This window comes from Ambystoma mexicanum, chromosome 6q, assembly GCF_040938575.1.
Source record: "Ambystoma mexicanum isolate Mex_15411 chromosome 6q, UKY_AmexF1_1, whole genome shotgun sequence".
In the NCBI taxonomy this organism is placed as follows: Eukaryota; Metazoa; Chordata; class Amphibia; order Caudata; family Ambystomatidae; genus Ambystoma; species Ambystoma mexicanum.
This window is the reverse complement of record NC_090937.1, coordinates 854,379,968-854,405,447: the sequence shown is the minus strand read 5'-3', so window position 1 is coordinate 854,405,447 and position 25,480 is coordinate 854,379,968. Positions and strand designations below refer to the sequence as shown.

Below are 25,480 nucleotides of genomic sequence, written 5' to 3'. Positions count from 1 at the left end.
GGCTGGAGGCCTCCATGCCATGGGCTGGGAGAGATCTATGACTTCAAAAAGAAATTGTTTCCCTTTGAAGTCAACTCTGCTTTCACAAAGAAATCATTTCTATCATGGTTCGGTCCCCGATGAAAATAATCTCTCCATGAAGACGGAGTGACTTCAAAAAATCCCCTGAGGGAGGAAGGGACCCACTCATGGAAGATGAGGGCAATCCCACCGCCTGCATGGTTAGGGCGAGGCTTGGAGACGATCTTATAGCCATAAGGGAGAAGGGAGTCAAAAGCAGTGACTGAGATGGCATTGAACTACACCTCAGTAAGAGCAAGGATATCGAGGTCAAGGTTTTCAAAAAAGAGGCAGATGTTGGCAGAGTTGGATGGTAGAACTAGCATTAAGCGTGACTAGATGCAAGAGATCTCCACCTTTTGAAGATTTTCTGAGGAGAGCTCCAGGGGTGTGGTACACCAGTCGGAAGCTGGGGCAGAGAGCGAGGAAGAAAGAGTAGTAGGAGAGGGTAAGAAGTTAATGAGGAATGGCAGGCGACTGTCAAAGAGGAGGAGGTTGGGTTAAGGACCCTGAACATAGATAGTGCCAGTGTGATAGACATTAATGATACACCTGGATGATGTGAAGCCTGCCAAGAGGACTTCCCATTTTGTGCCACCGTTAATGGGTGAAGATGTAAGAGGAGAGAGAGTAGAGATGAGTCCATAGATCTGGGGAGGGGACAGAGAAGAGGATATCAGCAAAGATCTGTCTGGAAGTTGTGCTGACATAGGTGTCTGTGATAGGTAAGCCAGGGTTAGTAAAAGAAAGTATTTTGAGGGGGTCTGGTTTATTATTTCCAGTCAACTACCCTCTGAGAACCAGGGATAACTCCCTATGATCGTTCCCTCTATGAGAGAGATTGGAGGCTCAGATTTAACTTGGGGTGCACCTGTGCACTGGCCAGACACTAGGTCCCTGAAATCCTGTCTTCAATTAAGAAATGTGTACAACTGATATAAGACGCAGACCACAACTTGCAGACTATAATAGCATTGAGCTCTGCTTGTGGACTTTGATAGTGCAGACTACAACCTGCAAAACCCCCACACTTATCTGGGGACACCAACAAAGTTTTCAGCATCAGACAATCACTGCAGAGTAGAGTGGGCTTACTGTTGAAGGCAGTGCCACAGGCCGATTGTGGGCCCTGTGGTGAGTCAGAGGAAGCACACAGACTCTCAGATGACATGATGTATGTTCTTTTATTAAAGTAAAGATAAAAGGCTTAACTTTCCTTATGACTATGGGTAATCCCTATCTGCTTTACTAACTACGGTGCTTGTTCGTCAGTCGTGATTGTCCAAAGAAAATAAGTCTGCTGTCCACAACTGTTATAACTGACCCTACCACTAAGAGAAAACTAACTTAGATCAGAAGAATTACTCCCTTCTCCTGAGGGTACTGCTATTGTCAGTCTTTAATATATGGTCCGCAAATATTCCTTTGTGACATCTCGTATTAATCTCCTTAACTCCTGTTGTGTGGAGTTGAACTTTCTTTCTTCCCTTTGAGTCCCTTTTGAGGGAATATGATTTTGATATAACTCTTTCGCCCTCAAGTTATAACAGTTTCTTGCCCGCTCTCCAGATTCTCATCCAGCTTTTCTCATGGTTCATAATCTTGGTATCTATCTGGTTTCAACATTAACCCCGTTTTATGTTTTTCACTGTGATGAGTTAAGTGTGCGAAATGATGATGGTCTCTGGATTTGCAAATTTCATATCTACTTAGTACACTCTGTTTCATATTGTTTGTTGTGCTGAGTTAACTTTATGGTGTAATGATTGTCTCTTGACTCACAACTTTCGTTGGCTTTTCACCTAAGTCACCTTTGCTCTAAAACACTTCACTCCTGCAACTTCTCTCAAATGGACAAACCGCCTCCTTTATTGTAGCCATGCCTGATTGTACCCCTTTTTTCCCTCCCTCACTGTACTTACTGCGTCTCCTTACCCAATGTAACTAGTGCCTAGATACCCGAGGGTTCAGTACGCTGCAACAAATGCAAAAATAAATAAATAATTTGGCTTCAAAGATACTCTTTCACATTCCCTATTGTGACGCGTTAGCTGGGGGAGATAATGGTGGCTCTGAATCTTCCCGTATCTCGCAGTCTCCCGATAACCTTCGCACTTGCAGGAGGATGCTTTCGGAAGGTTTGTCTCTGAGATTCAGTCTCTCCGTAGGCGTTGCGGACACCACCTTTTCTCGGACGTTCAGCTCTAGTTTCTCTCGCTTTGTCTCTTGAGATCCCGGTGCTCGACCACACACCTGGATGCCGTGAGACCTCCTGTTGGCGGTGGTGTTCACAACGTTCCTCGGACCGGCAGTCCACCATGGATTGGCTCTTGTGGTCTCACCACCTCCTCTTCTTGGGCTCCTGCCCTGCTGCTTCTTCAGTGTTCGGGGCTACTCTGAGCTCAGTGTCCTGTATTGCCCTTGCGTACACATTTGAAACTTGCGGGCTTTCTCGCTCTCCACGTCCACTGTCACGCAGCTGAGCACCTCGCTCAGTTTGCATCTGCCAATTTCTCTCTCTGCATCAGCTGCTGCTCTGTCTACATTCTCAGACGTACGTCTTTTAATGTACTCGTCCCCGTATGGTTAATGTCATGAATTAAAGGGTCATGATCCTTTTCCATAGGATAATGATATTGTTTAGTCTCTTTGTCCCCGTTGTAACAGTTCATCTCTTCTTGTGTTGTAATATATCCTTTATAGGTCATGGTGTATCTAGCCTGAGGGAGTTCTTCTTGGGGAACAAGAGTCCTTGTCCCCTAAGAGGGAGTCTCTCCCGGTGAAGTCCTACTTGCTTCTACCACTATGGAGGGTATTGTGGAGGGGGCTCACCTCCCTAGCCTCACAGGAAGGGTTCTCCCCCATGGGGGGGAAGGGACGAATTACCTCGATTCATCACAGCCCCCAAGACCTCTATTTCCAGAAACTGTCACTCGAGTGCTGCTTGTGCTGCTTCAGAAAGCTTACGGAGCCTCCCGAATCAGTGCCTCATTCTGAAGCATGGGGGGAGGGAGGAAATCTCCCTCTTGAAGAAAGCCCTAGATGAAAGGTGGTTTACAAATCTGCAGAGGTTATCTCGTGCCTCCGCCATTGCTCGCGCTCCAACATGAACATTCCCCAGCATGACATGGTACCTGCCATTTTGCAATGGGCTTCACTCCTCTGAAGGAAGAGTTGCGGTAATGAAACACACCATGGAGCACCACATTTCTTTCTGTATTACAAGTAAATCTATTACTGTCTACTTAACAACTCCAGCCTCCTAAAATGGCTTACCAGCAGAAACTAGGGAACTAGAATCCCTATCTGACCACCGTTTAGCAACACCAACTCCTTAGCACACCGAAACCCCTTCTTTCATTTCCCACCGCTGCCTCCGTACAAGTGGTCAGATTGCTCGGTGAGCCCTGTCATCGGTTGGCCTAGGGAAACTGGCTGTGTCCGGAGAACTGCATCGTTAAAAGGTTACTCCAGTTCAAACCTTTTCAGATTCCCTAATGGGGATCACCAGATGGAATTTGTACAGATTTCCTAGGTCTGGTCCCCTTTAGTCAACCAATGGCCTTCGTCTGATATTGAGTTTTGGGAAGTGATCAGCTGAAGACATTATTCCAACGTGGTCAGTTCAGTTTGTATACACACAGTACTTTTTTTCCTGCACGGACTTGCTTAACAGATTGCGACTTTTTTTACTCACTTCTCCCTAGCTTTTGTGCAACTTTGCCACACACTGTCACTAAATAGTATCTGTTCTTATAGGCAATCCAGATGAGGTTTCGAAGCATGTATATTTTGCTCCCCATATTATGAAGTTGGGAGTACAATTCCTTTTAAGGAGTACTCACATAATGCCTTTTCATAATGGAGGGATTGTGTAGGCAGGTAAAAATAGATTTCAACTCCAAAAGCAATCTTTTTGTGATCTATACTTCCTGGCATCTAGAAATTCATGCAAATTAAGAGGCATTCATTTTGACCTTGAATTACCTCTTCAGATCATACCATAATAATGCCGGAGCTCCTTCCGGTGGTATTGCTCTACTGGCACCATGGACATACACCTATTTTTGGATCTGTGTAGCTGAAAGCTGGGGCTAGGCTAGAGTTTTTTGTTTTCCTATTTTTTTGTTGGGAGTATGATTACTTGTTTTTTGCGTATTTGCTTGTTTTAGGTAGTAGGAGGCCGGTATGTCATTCATCCGTATGACAAGCTTTCATGGAATTCATCTCGTCCTCAGCTGTTCTTAAAAACCATGAGTGCACTCCTCAAGCCATATGTGGCATTTGGCAGTGGCTTTGGTTTGGCTAGCCACTGCCCATCTGTCCTATTTCCCCACACTGTCACATATTCAATGCAGCATCCCATCACCCGCAGTCTCTGTTCGTGTGCCTGGAGTCTATACCCAGGCTTGTGTGTGGAGACTGGCGGGTGTATGTCTGCTGTTTATGGGCGCCGTCATCTTTAATCACACAGGCGCAGCCGGGGACCATTAACAGAACTTGGCACGTGTGCAGTGCAACACACACCCTTGTGTTGTCATGGAGACTGAGAATGAAGGCAGCCTCCTTCTGACCCATTCCGTGTATAATCGACACAGACTCGATTTCCTTGTATCCCAACACTACTCTTTTCTTTTGCTTCCCTCATGTCTGACCATCCAGCCTCCCGTTCTGAGGAGCTGCGTTTCTGTTTCTGCTGCTCTTATGCTCTGAATTACTTCCTCAGATCCTAAAGCCTATTCTGGCTCCTGCCAATGACACCCTCTCCATTTCATTTCTGCTTCCCCATCTCGGCACTGCTGATCCCTTTCAAGAAGATCTGCAGCAGCCCATCCAGTGCCCTACACTGTCACTGCACCATGAACATCAGTGGAGCTGTATTGCGCTATAGGTAGCCTGCAACGTCTCATTGAAGCCTTCTACTTTTTCGAGTCAGGGCCAGGTCTGTGCATCGCTATAATATGCAAAGCACCACAGCAGGCATTGTGTAGACTCCAAAGCGTGCTACACCCAGGTAACGCAGGTATGCAGCAACAGCCTAAAGCTCAGTCCAGCAACATGGAGGCCAGCAGTCTGGGCTTTCATTTCTCACTCAAATACATTCTAGCACTTGCAGTCTTGGGTCACTTAAACAGAATACAGGACGTGATACGTGCCCCATCAACGGTTAATAACAACGGTTAATATTATTTTTTAATTCCCCTTGTTATTAATAATCTTAATGTGGGGCATTCAAACTGTTATTTCCTAAGAGAACAATTGACATCACTGATGACAAAAGCATTTCTTATTGGCTTCTTACATGGTTCATTATATATGCAAGCACCTATTTAGATTATGTTCTTAATATGGCTCAGTGACTTCAGTAGCCAAGGAGGTCTGGGCTCGATTTTAGAGGGGGACAAGGGTGTTTGTCCCCCCACCCTCAACTTTTGTGGCACCCCATTTTGTTCCACGCATTTGGCAGGGGGCCCTTTCTTTTAGATGTCATGTCCCCCCAACACACCCCCACCCACAACGTTTTCAGCAAAGTTACTCCACTGCGAGGAGGGGTATGCTGCTGAGCTTGTTTGGGGTAGTGCTTCCATGGGTCACAGTAAGTTGTCATTTTGGTTTGGTGTGTGTGGACCAACCAAAGCAGCAAGGCGGGAGCACCATTACTGTAGCAACAAATTGGTTCTGTGAGTGTTCAACAATGGTCTTGGATAATCGCAGCCACTTTAAACGTGAACGTTGCATTCAAGAAATCAAGAGGAAAAGGTAGAGCACTGGTGTAGAGTTTTGAATCCAACTAACGTGACTTTTCCATTTATCTTCAAAGTCCTCACTGTCCTTGTTTCTTGGTTAAGATGTAAAATGTTAATTTGTGCAACTGTTCATATTGTTAATGGCGCTAGTGGAGTGGCTTGAGTCTACCTTACAAGGCTGCTCCGTTTTTTCAGTCTAGACTACTATCCTCTAGACCAGGGTGCAAAATTTCAAATTGCAGGCTGCTAGCCAGCCGTAAAAAGTTACTTGCCACCTCAATTATATACATACACACATTACACCATTTCTTACTCGCCAAGAGTCAATTATCCCAAGCCAATGGCTAGTGGCGAGTGCAAATTATGCACCCTCTTCTAGACTACCAATGCTGTGGTTGCATACAAGCGTAGATGCGCTTAAACACAGCACTGTATGTCTATGTGCCAAACTCCATCTTTGGATGGCACTGAGTGCCTACATGTTTGTGACGGGTGGCGCTGGCTAGACCTCGTGCATGGGTAGTGCTGTTTGTATCTAGTGTACACTGTGGAAAACGTAAAGAGGTGTAGTTAGTTTGCTTTAAGGCTTATCAGTGATGGGGGTAAAATAAATGTGTGGGATGCAGCTTCGCCAGATGCAGATTATCACATACATAGATATTACAGATGTTAATGAAAAGCCATTTACTGTGTCGGAATGTCTTGGTTTTATCTTCCACGGTGGTGAGCAATAATTCCTGTGATCTCTTTTGCTTATTCTTCAGAGCTCGTTTGAGATAACACAGAGCCTGGATGAGGACCCTCTTCTTGATGCTCCTCTGCTGCCTTCTCAGAACCTACAATCGGACATTAGAACAAGTTTCCACCCTGTTCCAACAGTCTGCATAGCTGTTATTCTTCTGCTTGTAAATGTGAGTAATTTAGAAACCAACAATATTATTTAATTCATTTCTTGCATGCCAGCCTAAAGTATTGCACGTTTGAAGTAAAATGCTTGCAGAATGTTTTATTGGAATGTTTTATATATTCTGTATTTCCTAGTTCATTTACCCCAGAGATTATAATAGTTCCTGAGTAAAAGGACCTGTGGCCTGACTCTGCACTCATGGACTCATTTCACTTCCATTCCTTTACCAAGAGACGCTTCTTCAGGTGGGGGTTGGATCACTTGCATGATCTCTGTAATTCAGAAGCAGACGAGGCATTCAAAGCCTCAGGTAGCCCATGGCACCCTCAGTGGGTGATTTGTTCTTTCCCAACAGTTCATCTTAACAGTTGGGGAATGGCTCCCCGAACCCGGGTTGGAGCCATTTTCTGAGCCTAAATCTTCCAGGAAAGGAGCACCCCTCTTGAGGTGCTGTCATTGTTTAACTATACGAGAGCCCACTCTGAGGTATGTGCAGGGTCTAAACGTTCTGTAGGTTGGCATTGTGTACTATACACGCCTATTATGGGACTTGCTATGATGTAATTGTCACCTGGCATGGCTGCCGCAAGTTCCGGAAGTCCCATGGTGCAAATGTAAAGTCTTGACATAAGGCACATGATACCATGGCTCCATCTAAGTGATTGCTTTCGGCTTAGTGTGTCATTGTGAGAGCAAACATTAGCGCCGCATTGTCAGAGGACTGGGAAGGTGGTTCCGAGTGAAGGAAGTATATGTACTCCCTGCATAAGATCTCAGTAGAGGTGGAAGAAGACGACTGACCATAAGATATTTGTAACTGTAAACCCCTGAATGTCCTGAGAGAAATGGCGATCTACGGCAGTGATTGTGGGTATAGTGTCCTACATCCCGTCCGGAGTTTGGGGACTAGTAGAAAGAGTTGTACTCATGTATGAAAGCAAGTTTCAGAGCATGGAGGGAGATGCAGCATTAGATGGTACAGCTATGCATGACGAAGAGCGAAATGCATGCCTGCCTGTGAGCAGGGTACGCCAGTAGCGAAGATTAGACCATGTAGCAACATTTGAATTAGTAGAATACATTCTTTAGGGCAATTCTTTAGTTGTAGAATTCTATATTGCAGCAAGCCTGAACAAAGCATTGCATACATCCTTGCACCTGGCTGTTAAGAGGTATTCTCAGATGTTCTGCGTTGTGCTAAAGGCCCGAACAAAAGTTCACACTATATAGCCCAGTGGGTTGCAACATGGAAACTTTGTTCTTTTGAACTGACCCATGTGGGTGTTAATCTGCAAAATGCTTCGTTGCTGTGGGTCTAGGATATGCTCATACCTTGAGGAAAATAGGAATTTATATGGACTCCACAAGGTATCCTCTTCATTTCTATCAAATTTGGGTTTGTAGCTTTTTAAGATGTTGACGAGACTGTGCTCCTCCATTTTGTTTAATGGTTTGTGGCAGCTCCCTTAACCCTTTAAGTGCTATGGGTTTTTCCCCCCAATGCCCAGGCCTTTTTTGGCGATTTCGGTATCTCGCCATTTAATGCCTTGTGAATTTTTTGTTACATGAGATCTCTAGGCCAAATTTGGTTCCCTTTTTTTCCCACATGTAGGTGGTCGTAACGCCACCCAGGAATCCTAGGTTGCTGTAGGGGGGTGAGAGAAAATAAGCAAAAAGGGTGAAAACTTTGGGTTTTTTCAAGAAATGGCAATAAAATGATCTACAAAGAAGCCTGTGGTTTTTTTCTTTGTAAGAGCTAGGAACAAATGGTTTGCTGTACTGAATTCCCCAATTTCCTGGCTTTCAAGAACAGGTTGAGTGGAAAAAAATATTTTGATGTGGTTATCAACCGTTTTGTAAGAGGTAGGCGATTTTGGCCATTTTTGCCAATTGGACATGCGTGGACGGAATGGAAGAAAGGGGTAGGAAAGCCGAATTGGAGGACAGAAAGGCATACATTTCTGAAAAGTAGACAAAATTCCAAGTTTAGGAAGGGGTGATTTGGGCATCTCAGACAACAACTAGGTAGAGGAAAATTCCATAATTTGGGGAAAAAGCGGGAAAACGACCGAAAAAAGGTATGTGTTGGACATGGTTGGCCTGGTACGGCAATGGCTTCTATGAATTTTGAGAAAAAAAAGCTCTGCTACATTCCCCCGACTCTTGCAGTTAGGAACTAACACATTTTTTGTAATGTTTCACAAAACAAGCAATACCCCAAGACAAAAATCAGAGCCATGATCCGCAGGAGTTTTATGCTTACGGCCTGAACAGACGTACTTAGCATGTGTAAATCAGGAAAACCAATGTGGCGAGGAAGGGCAAGCATACATTTTTTGAAAGACCACAGGCAGACCTTTTCAAGGGTAGGTGACTTGTGCAGTTTGAAAAAGTGTATGGTGCCTAAAGCAGTGACTAAATGTAGGTCACATTTGGGAAATTAAAAGGTTGTGTGACAAACAGCAGCAGCAAATGAATCAAAACGATATGAAAACCAAGCAAACGCACCAAATGTCATACCTTCCCACGTTCCCACAGGTGTCCCGACAAAAATGGTACCTCACATGTGTGGGTGCACCTACATGGGGGCAAAGGGGAGAGGCAAAAATGCGGCTAACCCCAAGTTTTTTCCGACAGCAGAATTTGATGAATTTCGTGGAAGGGCACACCATACAGATTTGGGCCTAGGCTGTCCAAGCAACCAAGGAAAACTGGGAACCCCATGCATTTCCGAAAAGAGGACACCCGTGGGAATCTGCAGAGGTCTGACTTGCGCAAATCGGCCCAGAATTTATTACCCAGAACCCCTTGCAAATTCCAAAATGTGGCGAAAAAACCACAATTTCCGCACTTCACCCGGCTCACCCACGGAAACACTCCGCCAACAACACATGGCCTACCTTCTCGCGTTCCCACAGGTGTCCTGATGAAAACGGTACCTCAAATGTGTGGGTGCACCTACCTGGGGCAAAGGGGAGAGCCAAAAACGCAGCTAACCCCAAGTCTTTTCCGACAGCAGAATTTGATGAATTTCATGGAAGTTTCTGGGCAATAAATTCTGAGCCGAAGACCTCTGCGGATTCCCACGGGTGTCCTCTTTTCGGAAATACATGGGGTTCCCAGTTTTCCTTGGTGGCTTGGACACCCAAGGCCCAAATCTGTATGGTGTGCACATGAGTCAAAATCCTGCAATCCTGCTGTGCGAAAACAGTTGGGGTTACCTGTGTTTTTGGCTTTGCCCTTTGCGACTCGGTAGGTGCATCCACACATGTGAGGTACCGTTTTCATCGCGGGAAGGTAGGCCATGTGTTGTTGGCGCCGTGTTTCGGTGGGTGACCAGAGTAAAATGTGCGGAAATTGTGTCCCCACCCCCAAATTTTGACTTTGCCAGGGGTTCTGGGTAATAAATTCTGGGGCGATTTGTGCATGTCAGACCTCTGTGGATTCCCACGGGTGTCCTCTTTTGGGAAATGCATGGGAATCCCTGTTTCTCCAGCATGGGGTCTGGCATGGATTCACATGCTCATGAATATTCCCTGTCGTCAGGCCGGGAATCCTCGGTATAGAAAAAATGAGTATCAGTTTCGTTTCTGATCTGTCTTTCTCAGTAGTAACCAATCACTGGTCTCTGGGTCATACTGCCCCCAGCCAATGACTGCCCTCTCCCTAAGCCCCGCCCCTGGCAGCCATCCTCAGATTTTTACCGCACGTTCAAGTGTTGGGAGTCCTCGTGCTTAGCTCTCGAGCTTTTGCTGCGTTTTTGCGCTTTTTCAGGAGATTTTCTCATAGGAGGAGGCCCAGCCCATCGGGAGGGATCCCGACGAGGGTGACAGTGACGCAGACGAGGCTCCTCAAGAGCCCTCGCTCCCGTCGTTTCCGGCGCCGCAGGACACCTCGGCGGCCATTTTGTCAGCGATCCAGTCCTTATGCTCGGAGATAAGGACTAGGTTGCCCCTTCCCCCGACGGAGGTGCCTGAGCCAGACCCGACGGAGGAACCGGAGCCAGGACCTTCGGGGAGCCCACCACTTAAGAGGAGGAGGACGCATCCTAGGCCTCCTCTCCCACCTCTGCGGCCTTCTCTGCCTTCCCCCCGGTCCACTACCCACGGGGATGATACAGGCATGGACACGACTACGACGGGTACGGATGACGACGGAGGCGACGACGGGACGTGTCCCCCGTCCCCCGTCTCCCTCTGCCCGGGCGTCCCCGCCCGACGAGATTGGATCCTTCCATGCTATGATCTCCAGAACATCCGAGCTCTTCCAGCTCTGCCCCGAGGAAAAGAAGGAGGGGTTCCTTTACCAGCGGCGCGAGGCTAAAAGGAAGACGGTCCTCGCCGTACCGCTTCTTGATGACATCTGGGATGAGGGGCTTGCCCTCCTCAAGAACCCTGCCACGGCTCCTGCGAAGAGGGACCGGTACGAGAAGAAGTACTGGGTCCCCGACGCTGCCCCCTTGTGCCTTAGGGTGCAACCTACCCCGGACTCAGTCGTTTCGGCGGCGGCCAAGAAGAAAGCGGGGGGGCATCGGCCTCGACTTCAACCTCCCCTCCGGACGGCGATGGAAGGAAGCTGGATGCGATGGGACGACGGGTCATTTCATCTGCAGCGACGACCATCAAGGCGGCCAATGCCCTGGCCATCGTAGCCCGCTACGACAGGGAGTCATGGTTCAAGATCGCCCCTCTGTTGGACTTCCTTCCGGATGCCAAGAGGGCTGAGGCCCTGGAAATCTTGCAGGAAGGTGAGATTGCCTCGGACCACGCCATTACGGTGGCTACGGACATCGCCGACACCGGTTTCCGTCAGTTGGGCAACAGCGTTTGCTTGAGACGACGAGGATGGCTCAAGGCGACGGATTTACACCAGGACGTTCAGACCAAGGTTTTGGACATGCCCTTCGATGGGAACAACCTTTTTGGCAAGGCGGTTGATGAATCCCTTCAGGCGATCAAGACAGACACGGAGACGGCCCGTGCACTGGGTGTGCTCCTACAGCGACGGCCGTTCTTTCGGAGCTCCGGAGGCAGACAGGGTGCCTCCAAGGGAGCCGGCAGCAGCTCCTCTACGTACCGTCAAGCGGCAAGGTCTTCGTCGCAGGAGGCCTACAGGGGACGTGGCAAGTCAGGTGGATCCCGCCGTCGTCGCCAAGGTGGTCAAGGAGGCAAAGCGGCCTCCAAGCAAGATTGAACCGACCGTCGGGTCGGGCCCCCGCCGAAGCACCCCGGTGGGAGGCCGGCTGACGTAGTTCGTCGGCGTGTGGGAGTCCATCTCCACCGACCGTTGGGTGCTGGACGCCCTGGCCCTGGGGCACGCCCTCGAGTTCCAGAAGACCTGCCCCCGCATTTCTCCCGTAGCCAGGAAGGAAAATCACGTCCCTCAACTGCTGTTGGAAGTACGGGCGATGCTCAGGAAAGGTGCCATCGAGCTCGTCCCGAAGAGGCTTCGGGGCTCCGGAGTTTACTCAAGATACTTCCTTGTGAAGAAGAAGACAGAAGGATGGCGTCCCATCCTGGACCTGCGACGACTAAACAAATACATCAAGGCACAGAAGTTCCAGATGGTCACCCTCCAGCACGTGCTGGGACAGCTGGAGGAGGGCGATTTCCTGTCGTCGTTGGACTTGGAGGATGCTTACTTCCACATCCCTATTATAAAGAGGCACCGAAAGTTCCTCAGGTTTGTGGTCAAAGGGCGGCACTGCCAGTTCAAGGCCCTCCCGTTCGGATTAAAATCGGCGCCCAGGGTGTTCACCAAGTGCCTAGCACCAGTGGCGGCGCGGCTGCGCCTGCGCCTGCAGGGGATCCACGTCTACCCCTACCTGGACGACTGGCTCATACGGGCAAGGACAAGGGAGCTTGCCGTGGAACACACTGCGAAGACCGTCCAGCTGCTCACGAACCTGGGGTTCTCCATCAACTTTCCAAAATCCCACCTGGTCCCGTCGCAAGTCACCCTGTTTCTGGGAGCACAGCTCGACACAGTGTTGCGGCGGGCCTCGCCGTTGGAGGAAAGGATAAGGACCATTTTAGGAAAGGTGCAACGTCTACTGGCCACGGACGTGGCCAGAGTGAGGTCTATGAAGTCCCTCCTCGGAATGATGTCCTCCTGCATTTATCTGGTGCCCCACTGCAGACTTTGGATGCGGCCCTTGCAAGAATTCCTCGACGCCCACTGGATCCAAACGACGGGCAGCTTCGAGGACAGGATCCCGCTCGACGAAGCGTTCCGTCGGGCGATACGATGGTGGGGTGTCTGCCCTCATCTGACAGCGGGAACAGGTTTCCTAGCCCCGGCCCACCAGGTGACGGTGACGACGAATGCCTCCCTGGAAGGTTGGGGAGCGCACACGGGGGGTCTCCACGCGAGAGGACTTTGGTGCTCGGAGGAGAAGACTCTCCACATCAACATCTTGGAGCTCCGCGCAGTATTCTGGGCCCTCAGGTCCTTCCTTCCGTCCCTCAAGGGCAAGGTGGTGAGGATCTTCACCGACAACACCACCACGATGTTTTACATTCGGAAGCAGGGCGGAACCAGATCCCCTGCCCTGTCCAAGGAAGACCAGGATCTGTGGCATTGGGCCATCGCCCAAGGGAAGTTTCTGGTACCCTTTCATCTGGCAGGGATAAAAAATACCATCGCCGACTCACTCAGCCACGAGTAGGAACTGCGCCAGGATCAAGTGGACCGACTCTTCCGACGATGGGGCGAACCCCAGATCGAGCTCTTCGCGACGGCGGCGAGCTCCAAATGCCGGAGGTTCGCCAGCAGGTTTCCCCAACCGAGGAGCATGGGCGATGCTTTCTCGTTCCCCTGGGACGGCCTGTTCCTTTATGCATTCCCGCCATTGCCGTTGCTACTCCGGCTCGTCAACCAGCTCAAGAGGTCCCGGTGCAGGATGATCCTCGTCGCACCGGCGTGGCCGAGGCAGATCTGGTTCCCGGACCTTCTGGACTTCTCAGCGTCCACACCAGTCAAGCTGCCGCCGGACGCGGATCTTCTCTCCAGAGAAGGAGGCGCCATTCTTCATCACGAACCAGAGTCGCTGAACTTGCAGGCCTGGCTCCTGCAGCACTAGAGTTTGGAGGATACGACATCCCGGCCGACTGCAGAGAGGTTCTTGCAAAGGCCAGCGCATCCTCAACTCTCAAGTGCTACGGACATAAATGGAAGAGGTTCTCTGTCTGGTGCCGTGCACAGAAGATTAACCCTCTGCGGATTACGGTCCCTCAAGTATTGCCGTACCTACTGTCTTTGGCCAAGGCTGGCCTATCTCACGCTTCCATCAAGGTACATCTGGCTGCCGTCTCACGTTACACCAGAACTACAGGACGGGCGTCCTTGTGGTCTCATCATCTGGTCAAGGAATTTATGAAAGGACTGTTCCGATCATTCCCGCCGGTGAAGGCCCCTGCCCCGGCGTGGGAGCTCAACGTGGTGCTAACTAGGCTCATGGGGGCCCCATTCGAGCCTATGCATTCAGTGCCGTTGAAGTTTCTGTCGTGGAAGACAGCATTCCTTGTGGCCATCACCTCTGCACGACGAGTGGGAGAGATCCAGGCCCTGTCTTGCAAGCCTCCATACTTGACTTTTCACGACACGAGGGTGGTGCTGAGGACGCACCCCTCCTTCATGCCCAAGGTGCCGTCGGACTTCCACCTCAACGAGCCCTTGGTGTTGCCAGTTTTCTTCCCGTCGCCTTTGTCGCCGGCTGAGAGGACTCTGCACTCGCTGGATGTAGCTAGAGCGCTGAAGTTCTACGTGGACCGCACGAAGGGTTTTCGGAAGACATCACAGCTGTTTGTGAACTTTGGACCTGTGAATCAAGGGAAGGCTCTCTCGAAGACTTCCATTTCCAGATGGCTCTCTGGCTGCATCATGCACTGTCACCGGTTGGCAAACCGACCGTTGCCAGGCCGTCCGAGGGCCCATTCGACCAGAGCGATCGCTGCTACTACGGCGTTCCTGTCTGGTGTGCCCCTGCTCGACATCTGCAGGGCTGCTACGTGGAGGTCGACGCACACCTTCACAAGATTCTACTGCGTCGACCGGGATTAGTCGGCCAGGCAGTGCTGCGCAACCTGTTCGCCTAAGGTGAGCCTGGTGAGGAGGTAAGAGTTGCTTAATGTTGAGTTGTTGTATTGCTTGATATTGAGCCTTTTGCCACCTCCCGTGGTTGTGCATGTGTATACTGCTATGTATTCTTATATTCATGAGCATGTGAATCCATGCCAGACCCCATGCTGGAGAAGGAACAAGTTACTTACCTGTTCTCCAGCATGGGTCTGGCATGGATTCACATGCGAACCCTCCCGCCTACCCCTCTGCGGCTCTTCACTTGGTCATACTGCCACTTCACGTGCTACCAAATCTGAGGATGGCTGCCAGGGGCGGGGCTTAGGGAGAGGGCAGTCATTGGCTGGGGGCAGTATGACCCAGAGACCAGTGATTGGTTACTACTGAGAAATACAGATCAGAAACGAAACTGATACTGATTTTTTCTATACGGAGGATTCCCGGCCTGACGACGGGGAATATTCATGAGCATGTGAGTCCATGCCAGACCCATGCTGGAGAACAACAGTTACAGGTAAGTAACTTGTTCCTTTCCTTGCTGGTTTTGACATCTTAGGCCCAAATCTGTAGGTTGTCTCCCCAAACCCTTTGGGGGTTACAAGTGGTTTAGCCTTTTTCCTTTTGCGCCCCGGTAGGTGCACCCACACATGTGAGGTTCTGTTTTTATCGGGACACATGTGGAGACGCGGGAAGGTAGGCCATGTGGTGTTGGCAGTGTGTTTTGGTGGGTGGCCAGAGTGAAATGTCTGAAAATTGTCTGTATTTCCAGCCAATTTCAGAGACACCGAAACACGTTGCCAACAACAGATGGCATACCTTCCTGCGTTCCCACAGGTGTCCCGATGAAAACGGTGCCTCACATGTGTAGGTGCATCTACCCGAGCGCAAAAGGAAAAGGGTAACCCACTGGTAACCCCAAGCCTTTCGGCACAGCACATTTTGTTCATGTGGGCAACCTACAGATTTGGGCCTAGGGAGTCGAAGCCAGGAAGGAAAACGGGGAACCCTATGCATTTCCCAAAAGAGGACACCCGTGGGAATGCACAGAGGTCTGACATGCGCAAAGCGGCCCAGAATGTATTACCCAGAACCCCAGACAAAGTGAACATTGTGTTTTTTCCCCCACCAAATATCACACTTTGTCGGGGATTGTGGCTAATAGAAACTGGGGCAGTTTGCTCAAGGCAGACCTCTGTGGATTCCCACGGGTGTCCTCTTTTCGGAAATGCATGGGGTTCCGGATCCGTGCTTAGAAACCGAACTCCGGTATTAAGCGTGTTATAAAAAAACGATTCAATAAATAAATAAGTTCCTGGTTGCACGACCTGTAATGGGTGGACTTTGTAGTCTGACAACTGCGCCTAGACCAGGGAACCTTCCATTGTGAAAGTTAAAAACATTGTGAAACAAACCACAAAGGAGCACTGTGAATGAACTGTTCATGCAATCAAGAAGGAGTATCAAGTTGATCTAGAGTTGTGCTAAACATTGAAAGACTGAGAGCAGTAAAAGTTGCTACATTGAGGTCGGGGTGGGGAGGGAACTCTGAGACTTGATGAACTGCCATGCTGTCTTGAGGATGTATAGCCTTAGGTTTTGGGACCGGAACTCCGACATGTGGAACTATATTGCCTTGAACTTGGGGAAAGGAAACCTCAAGGATTTGTGGAAGCCCCTTGAACCTGGGGGAGGGAAGCTGTAGAAGAGGCTAAGAGCTAGAAGAAGCTCAGAACTTGGTGTTGATCACCATTTATTTTATTATTGGCATCCCTACACCAGCTTTAGCTGTGAGGGCAAGGGTGGATTTTGGACACAGGCAGACTTTTTAATTGAACTTTCTAACTCAGACTTTCCTTAGTTTTGTTCAGGTAGGGAAATCCCACTTTAGCATAGGGCAAGTTAGGCCTTCCACCATCCTGACTTTTGATTTGTTGTTTGTGTCTTGCTTCATGATGCCTTCACACATGCCACAATGGAAACATGTCCAACTGGCTGCACAATGTAGACCAGTCTAGACAAGTAATAACATATTTATTTATTAAGCATTTGAATGGCGCCTATACAGCAGAATGTGTTTCCAGGCACCTCAAGGCAAAGGGGAGGAGGGAGCAGAGGACGATAAACATCAAAAAACGGTCCTAATGGCCCTTGTGGCATTTGGCTTATGCATTTGCAGCAACAGAAAGTCCGGCGGGGGGGGGGCAGGGTGAAGGGAAGGTGAGGGGAAGGGGGGAACAGAGGGGAGGGCCCCAGAGACTGGGTAAGTATAAGGGGGACTGCGGAAGGTTAAGTGCGCAGGGAGACAGGATAGGGGTCAACAAGTTCAAGGGGGATACGGGTGGACCAGATTCAGTAATCTAGTCGGGGAAAGGTGCCAAAGGCAATTGCAGGTAGGGAGGTGCTGAGGTAGACTGGTAAAGGGAGGGCCAGGCCCCTGTAAGACTCAGAAGGGACTACGCTTCCAGTCACAACAGCAGGGGGCAATAGCAAGGAAAGGGAAGCGGGAGGAAAAAAGGAAGGTCTTGAGAAGCTTCTGGAACTTAAGGAGTTAGGGCTCAAGTCTGAGCAGGGAGGCCATTCCAGAGGGAGGCTTTTGCCAAAGAAAGAGATCTACCCCCCACTCTCTGCTTGGAGAAACTTCAGACCTGCAGAGAGTTAGAGCTAAAGGAACGAAGGACTCTAGCAGGGAGGTAGTTGGAGATAGCAAGTTGGATGTAGTGTGGTGATAGGCTGCAGAAAGCCTTGTGGATGATGCAGAGGGTCTTGAATATGATCCTTGCATCCACCAGAGGGATTCTAAGGCTGGGGAGATGCTGTCCCTGAACTTTAGGCCAAGGATAAGTATTGCAGTCCTATTCTGGATTAGTTGAAGAGGGCAGAGGGAGGTAAGAGGCAGATTGAGGAAAAAGGCAGTTGCAGTAGTCCAGCGTCGAGAGAACCAGAGCTCTAGAGACATACCAGTTACTTACCAACTGTAATGTTCTTTCGATTGGATGTTTCTCCCACGTATTTCTCATCTTAGATATACGTATCTTCCAGCTTGCTGCTTCAGACATTTTCACCAGAGGGCGCTGTACTCGAGGCAGTGGTGTCGAATGTCCCTCGAGGGCCGCCATCGAACATCGTCATCTGTAGTATAAAGGGCTTGAGCCGCAGCCGTTAGCTTCAGTTCTGTTTTTACAATGTTATTTGCCGTATCCGTTGACCAGGCTTTTATGGACCTTTGGCTCTGAAGGATTTTGGAGTGCAACTGGCGTAAACTGTACAGCGGGTAGGCTGGGAGGGTCGATGAGGAATATGTGGGAGGAACATCCAACCGAAAGAACGTTACAGTTGGTAAGTAACTTGTTCTTCGAATGGATTTTGTCCTCCCACCTATTCCTCGTCTTAGATAGGCTCCCATAGCAGTATGAATTTGGAGGAGGGAGTATCGGATAAAAGAAGTTAGTCATGCACTGCATGTAAGAATGCTTTTTCAAAAATACCCCCTTGAAATTATGTTGAATCCAGGCAGTAATGTTTCATGAAGGTATACATAGACGACCAAGTGCCCGCTGCGCAAATGTCCTGCACTGGGACACCCCTCTGAAGAGCCATTGAAGTTGCCATGCCCCTAGTTGAATGAACCCTTAGTCCATCTGGGGGCTCTTTTCCAGCCAATTTATAACATTCGGAGATTGCTAATATTATACATCTGGATAGCGTTTGTTTTGATACAGCTAGACCCAATCTGTGCCCGGTATACCCGACAAAAAGTTGGTCAGATTGTCGGAATTTAGCCAATTTGGAGATATAGAAACTGAGAGCCCTTTTTGGGTCCAGTCTGTGTAATCTTTCCTCCTCCTTGCTTGCATGCGGAGGAGGGTAGAAAGAAGGTAATGTAATTTTATGTGACAGGTGGAAGTCAGACTATTTTTGGTAAGAAAGAGGGTTTGACTCTGTCCTTATGGAAAATGGTGTGAGCAGGCTTACAAGAGCGCCTGCAACTCACTCACCCTGCTGGCTGATGTAATTGCCACTAGCAGAATTGTTTTTAAAGTAAGATGCCTTAACGGGCAAGAATGTAATGGTTCAAAAGGTATACATGTGAGAAACTTTAGGACTAAATTTAGATCCCAGACAGGTACCTGATAAGGTGTTGGAGGATACACATTTGTCAGCCCTTTCAGGAATTGAATAACCAAGGGCATTTTAAAATGGGATACCTTTTCCGATGAGCGCTTGAAAAATAGATAGTGCCGCTAAGTATTCCTTTATAGTGCCAACTTGGAGCCCCAAATTGGCCAAGTGTATCAGGAAAGAGATTACCATAGGAGTATTACATAGGAATAGATCCACATTCTTGTCCCTGCACCAGTTACTGAACATGTTCCACCGACACCGGTACAAGGACTTTGTTGCTGGTCGTCTGGCCGAAAGCAAAATCTCCATTACGTCATCCGGGAGGTCCCAATCCTTATATCTGAGCCTCTCAGAAGGAAAGCGTGAAGGCTGAGTATTTTGAATGGAGAACCCGACCTTCCTCTTGCGAGAGCAGATCCTTTCTTTGTGGAAGATGTATTGGAGGGCAGATGGACATGTCTAGAAGGTCCGGGTACCACGTTTTTCTGGCCCAATCCGGGGCAATTAGTATCATAGTTTTCCTGAACTTTCTCAACCTCCTGATTACTTGAGGAATCACGGGGACTGGAGGAAAAGCGTACAGCAGTGGAAATTCCCAGTCCACCACAAACGCGTCTCCTAGAGCCCCTCTTGGGGGAACTCCCTTTAGCATTACTGATCATACTTCCAGTTGACCCTGTTCGCGAAAAGATCAACTTGAGGGGTTCCCCAAAGGGTGAAGATCTCTTGAAGGACTTCCTGAGCTAGTTCCTACTTGTGGGACACTGTGCCTGCCTGCTCAGAACGTCTGCCGCCGTGTTCTGCTCTGCGGTTGGGTGAACTGCCGACAGAGATTCCTTTTTGTATTGCCCAGTGCCAGAGCTGCATTGCTTCTCTGTACAGTGGTAGTGATCCTACGCCTCCTCTCTTGTTGAGGTAGTACATGGCCACTGTGTTGTCCGTCATTATAAGGACATTCTTTCCCTGTACAGAGTGCAGAAAGGCTTTCAGAGCTAGTCTGGTTGTCCTCAGCTCCAAAAGGTTGATGTGCAGTTTGGACTCCGAAGGAGACCAACAACCGCTGATTGTAAGATCGTTGGTGTGGGCTCTCCACCCCGTGAGTGAGGCGTCCGTCACTACTATTATCTCTGGCCATGGTTGCCAAAAAGATTCTCCATTGAGGATATTGTCCTTGCAAACCCACCATAGTAGATCTTGTGCCACTCTGGCCGGAACCTGCAAAAGATCTGACATATTCCCTGTAAATTGGGACCATTGAGTTCTGAGGGCCCATTGAAGGGATCTCATCTTCCATCTGGCCTCTGGCACCAGATTGAAGATGCCATGAGGATGCCATGAGACTGAGTAACCTGAGGAAATTGAAGGCTGGTATATATGGGCATTCTGGAACTTTGTTACCATCTGCAGAATGTGGTGAGCTCTCACCTCGGGAGGCGATGCTTTGCCCGAGGACATATCCAGTATTGCTCTGATGAATTGGAGCTTTTGGAGTGGAATCATTTATGACTTCTTGAAATTGAGGGAAAAGACTAGTCTGTGTAAGAAGTGGCAGGTCATGGTCAGATGTTCTTGGGCTCGTTCGGGTGAACTCTCCCTGATTAACCAGTCATCCAAGAAAGAGTAGAGGTGAATTTCCCCTCTCCCGAGACTCGCTGCCACCACCGCCATCAGCTTGGTGAAAACCCTCGGGCGGAGGTCAACCCGAATGGCAGAACTCGAAACTGATGGTGAGAATTGCCAATCGCGAACCTCAGTTACTTGCTGTGCTTGAGCTGGATCTGCACATGAAAGTAAGCATCCTGAAGGTCCTGTGATACCAGCCAGTCTTGGAGTTGGAGAGCCTAAAGAAAGGGTTACCATCTTGAATTTATCCTTCTTGAGGAACTTATTCAAGTTTCTTAAGTCCAAGATGGGTCTCAATCCTCCATCCTTCTTTGGGATGAGAAAGTAAGGGGAGTACCAACCCTTTTTCCTCTCCGCTACAGGTACATGTTCTATTGCACCTTTCTCTAGCAGGGTTAAAATCTCCTGCACAAGGAGCGGGTCTGGAATTTTGGCAGAGCTGGCTCCCGGTGGATGGTCCTAAGGCCTTTGTCAAAAAGGAAGGCAGTAACCCTGGGCTACTGTTTGCAGTGCCCAAGCATCTGAAGTAATTCCCTGCCATTCGTTCAGATACTGAGTGATCCTGCCCCCCACCGGGGTCCTGTGGGTTAAGGCCTCAAAGTGGCTTTGCAGCGGCTGAGGGGACAGTTGCTGCTTCTGGGGCTGATCTAACACCTTTTCCTCTTCCACCACAAGAGATTTTTCTTTGTTGTCCTTTCTGACTGGCCTGATCCTTCCCTCTCCCAAATGAGTAGAAACTAAAGGGACGACTCCTCCAGGAAGATGACCCTGAGTAGGAGTGTTGTTGAGGTTGTCTTATAGAGGCACTAAGTGATTTATCGCTGCTTTTGAGGTCTGCAGCTTTTCTAAACTTTCGTCTGCCTTGCTGCCAAACAACCTCAAGCCGTCAAAAGGCATATTGAGCAATCTGGATTGCACATCCGGTGCAACACCCGATTTTCTCAACCACGCGAATCTGCGCAGGACTGTGCTAGACGCCATGGACCTGCTTATGCTATCAGCAGTGTCCAGCCCTGATTGGAGGCATTCCCCCATAGCATCCTTTCCATCTCTGACAATTGCGAGAAACCCTGCCCGTTCCTCGCCCTCAGGGATGTTTTCAGCTGCTGCCGTCATACAATCCCACAGGCTGTATGTGAACCTTGCGAGAGTGTAAGTCACATTTGTGGATTTTAAGGCCATACTGCTCGAAGAAAAAGCTTTCCGGGCCCAGGCATCAATCCTTTTGTCGTCACTATACGGGGGAATCGAAGGGTAGGACGGCTGTCTCATCGATGTGGTCGCCTGAACCACAAGCTCTCAGGCGAGGGATAAAGAGGCTATCAGTCTTGAAAAGTCTTTAAAAAACATTGACTTTTCAGTCCAGAATAATGAACCTACCACCATGAAGGGCAATCAGTTAGATTGGGTTGTAACACACAACCTTACTACTCAGAACATATTAACCCAGCCGTGTATTTGGTCAGATCACTTCAAAGTTCTTTTCGAGATCTGTCCACCAGATGCACCTAGCCATAAACATAGTCCTCATATCAGAACTACAAGTAGAAACTTCAAAAGTATAAGCCCAGAACAGCTAGAACCCTGCCTGTGCCAATTAGGTGAATGCTTTCAAACTGGGGACACATGTGAGCAACTGCTACAATACTATACGAATCATATATCAGAGATTGTAAATCAATATGCCCCCCCTTAAATCTAAAATGGTCAGAAAAATTAGCAACCATCAAAGCTGGTTCAACAGCACACTTGGGGACCTTAAGATAGAGAAACGACAACTAGAAAGAATCTGGCAAAAAGATTTCTCACCGGAGTCCAAGGAGCAATGGAATCAGTCGAATGTTAAGTATAGAAATTGCATTCGAATTGCTAAAGCAGAACACTACAATAAGCAGATTGAGACCGCACCTAATGCAGCTAGTAAGCTCTTTGATATTCTCAAATCCTATGAGAAACCTAAATCCATGTCCCCCCCCCATACTCTCCAACGGAGGAGGACTGTGAAATCGTAAAAAAGACCTTTGAAAATAAAACTCAAAAAGCCAGAGAAGCAATCATCCTGGCCAGAGAAACGGCCAAGGAATTCCATCTCCCTAATGCGGCCAATTTACAGCCCTATGAATTGGACAATTTTAACTTTCAACCAATCTCAGAGGCTGAGATGGTGAAGGTGCTAGCCAAGATGAAACCATCTTCCTGCGCTGAAAACCTAATCCCTCCCATAATTATCGTGGAAAACAAAGAACTGTTTGCCCCAGTGCTATCCAAGAAAATCAATGCATCCTTCCATGATGGTAAGATTCCTAAAGCCATAAAAAAGGTGATCATCACACCATTGTTAAAAAAACCAGGCTTGGATCCTAAAGACCCTAATAACATGCGCCCTATCTCTAGTACCAATTTTGTACTAAAAATCATGGACACAATTGCTACAGGACAACGGCAGGCACACGTCGAAGCCAACAACATCCTGCATGAGCAGCAGTTGGGCTTCTGTGCCGCCCACAGCACGGGAACCGAAATGTTGGATCTTCAAACACGCATGCTTTCCATAGTAGACAAGGGCAAAACAGGGATCCTAATGCTTTTGGACATAAGCGCTGCCTTTGACCTTGTTGATCATACACTGCTACAACAAGTTCTGGAGAAAACAGCGGGGTGCTCCAAGCCAGCCCTGGCATGGTTAGCATCCTTTCTCACAGATCGTGTAACCAGAATACACTGGGAAGAGAAGTTTTCAACATCTATCCCTATAAGCGCAGGTGTACCACAGGGTGCTAGTATCTCCCCTCTCTGTTCAACTTATTCATGAAATATCTATGTGTACTCCCAGAATCCATCGGCGTTCATTTTACTAACTACGCCGATGATAGACAGCTGGTGTTTGAATTGGAGGGAGAATATCAGTTAGATAAGGAAAAGATTACAACCATCTACAATCTGATAGACAAATGGATGAAAGACAATTGGATGCGTTTGAATAGTAAAAAAACGGAACTTATGATTTTCAGTTCCTGTCAAGCTTGGTAAAGAATTCAAAGAGTTTACTATCAAAGACTCATGCATTAAGGTGGTCCGCCATGTGAAAACACTTGGGATGATGCTGGAGGCGTCCCTGGGATCAGAATCCCAAACAAACTATCTTCAAAAAAATAATGCGTACTATATCAGACTATTGAGAGCTATGAGCCCTCTTCTAACAGAAAATAATGTAGCCCCAATGGCCAGGGCCATTATACTGACACGCCTTGACTATGGCAACTCACTGCTGCTGGGAGCTTCCAAAAAATGCATCAGTAAATGCCAGATAATGGAGAATAATGCAGTCCGGGTCATAAAAGGGATCGACGGAAGAATCCATGTGACAGAGGCTAGAAGATACCTCCACTGGCTTAGAGTTGAGGAGAGAATCCTCTTCAAATCCATGACTCTAGTACACAGATGTTTGTATGGAGTGGCTCCATCTTATCTTAGAGCCAAGTTCACACGATACATCCCTAATAGGGCACTAGGATCCCAAACATTAGGCAAGTTACAGATACCCCAGGCATCCCGAACTATGGGTGCCGGGAAATCTTTACCGGTTTGAGCAGCTCAGCAGTGGAACAATCTTCCAGTTACTCTGAGAGCAGAGCCAAATCTGTCAAATGTTAGGAAAAATCTGAAGACCCATCTCTTCAAATAACGTGCCACTCCTTAGCCTCCTATCCACCGCTCGACTTACATGAATCTGTCTCTCTGCACCCTGATACCTGCAGGCTACTGACGCATTACAAACAAACAAATAAAATAAAATAAAAATAAATGTTTGGATGGGTATTCAGGGTCCGTTGAGGAAGGCCTATACTTCCCTACACATTTTCTATTTATAGCTGGGCCAGAATCTGGGGTTTCCCATGTGGCCATGGCCCTTTTTTGTAATGCGTTATGAAAAGGCATGACGGGGTCCTTTTAGGGCCTTCATTGAGGATGTCCGTCATGTCATCTTGGTCAAAATTTGGGGAATTTGCATTCCATCCCATTAATTCAATAACTCTATTGATTACGTTTCCGTACCCCACGCCTGCATGGTCTGCAGGGTTGGGTCTATCAAAGTCTACCTCGGGGGAAGTATCCAGGCCTCTAGCTGTTTGAAGGCATTCATATAAATCAGCCATTTTAGAATTCGGGTCTACTGATTCATCAGGGACATCTCTAGTCCCAAATTTTACTCCAGCTGGAGTAAGGTCCTCTTCAGAGGATTGCTCCTCAAAAATGGAAGTCATTGATCTGAAAAAGTCTTGTCTAGGCTATGGCTGGTATACTTTTTCGACAGGCATCGATCTCGGCTTCGACAAGGGTGTCGATTTTGGCACCGGAATTAATTATGGCCGTGATAACGGCGTCGAAGGGGTCGAGGTCGTAGAAGCTGGCTTCGATATCGTCGAAGGAGGCTTTGATGCCGTCGAGGAAGGTGTCGACGCCATCTCCGAGGTCGGCTTCGAGAGGGCCTTCGAAGGATGCGTGAAGTAACCTTCAACATGGATTCCGATGCCGGGTGGATTCCCGACGCCATCTTGATAGATGTTACCTTCCGATTTATGCACCGGTAGGTCTTATTTTTTTAATAGGTGTCAGGGAAATATCCTCTGATGACACTCTCGACGACTTGTCGTTGGATCTCGTGCGTCTCGTCTTTGACCTCCTGTAAAGACCGGAGGGGGGTCTGCACTTCCGCTCTCTACATTGTAGAGGGGAGGCACAGAGACCCCTGCCAAGATTCTCTATTATTGGTAGTTGTGGTCGGCAATCAAGGCCTAGCTTCTCGGGAGGTGATGCGAGCTGGTTCTTAAGTACAGTGTAGTCCCCAAGCACCCACGAAGGAATGTCCACACAGTGTATCGGTTAAAACACAGTCTTTATATAATTAATATTCAAGGTCATATACACGATCACAATAACT

General features: G+C 48.4%; 1 protein-coding gene across 1 annotated transcript in view; it reads left to right on the top strand.

The window, feature by feature from the left end:
- Positions 1-25,480, top strand: part of TMEM192 (transmembrane protein 192) — a 925,211-nt gene that overhangs the window by 206,731 nt on the left and 693,000 nt on the right. The window contains exon 2 of the mRNA XM_069631380.1: positions 6,572-6,718. Coding sequence (XP_069487481.1) covers positions 6,572-6,718 — 147 coding nt within the window. The remainder of the gene's footprint in view (positions 1-6,571; positions 6,719-25,480) is intronic.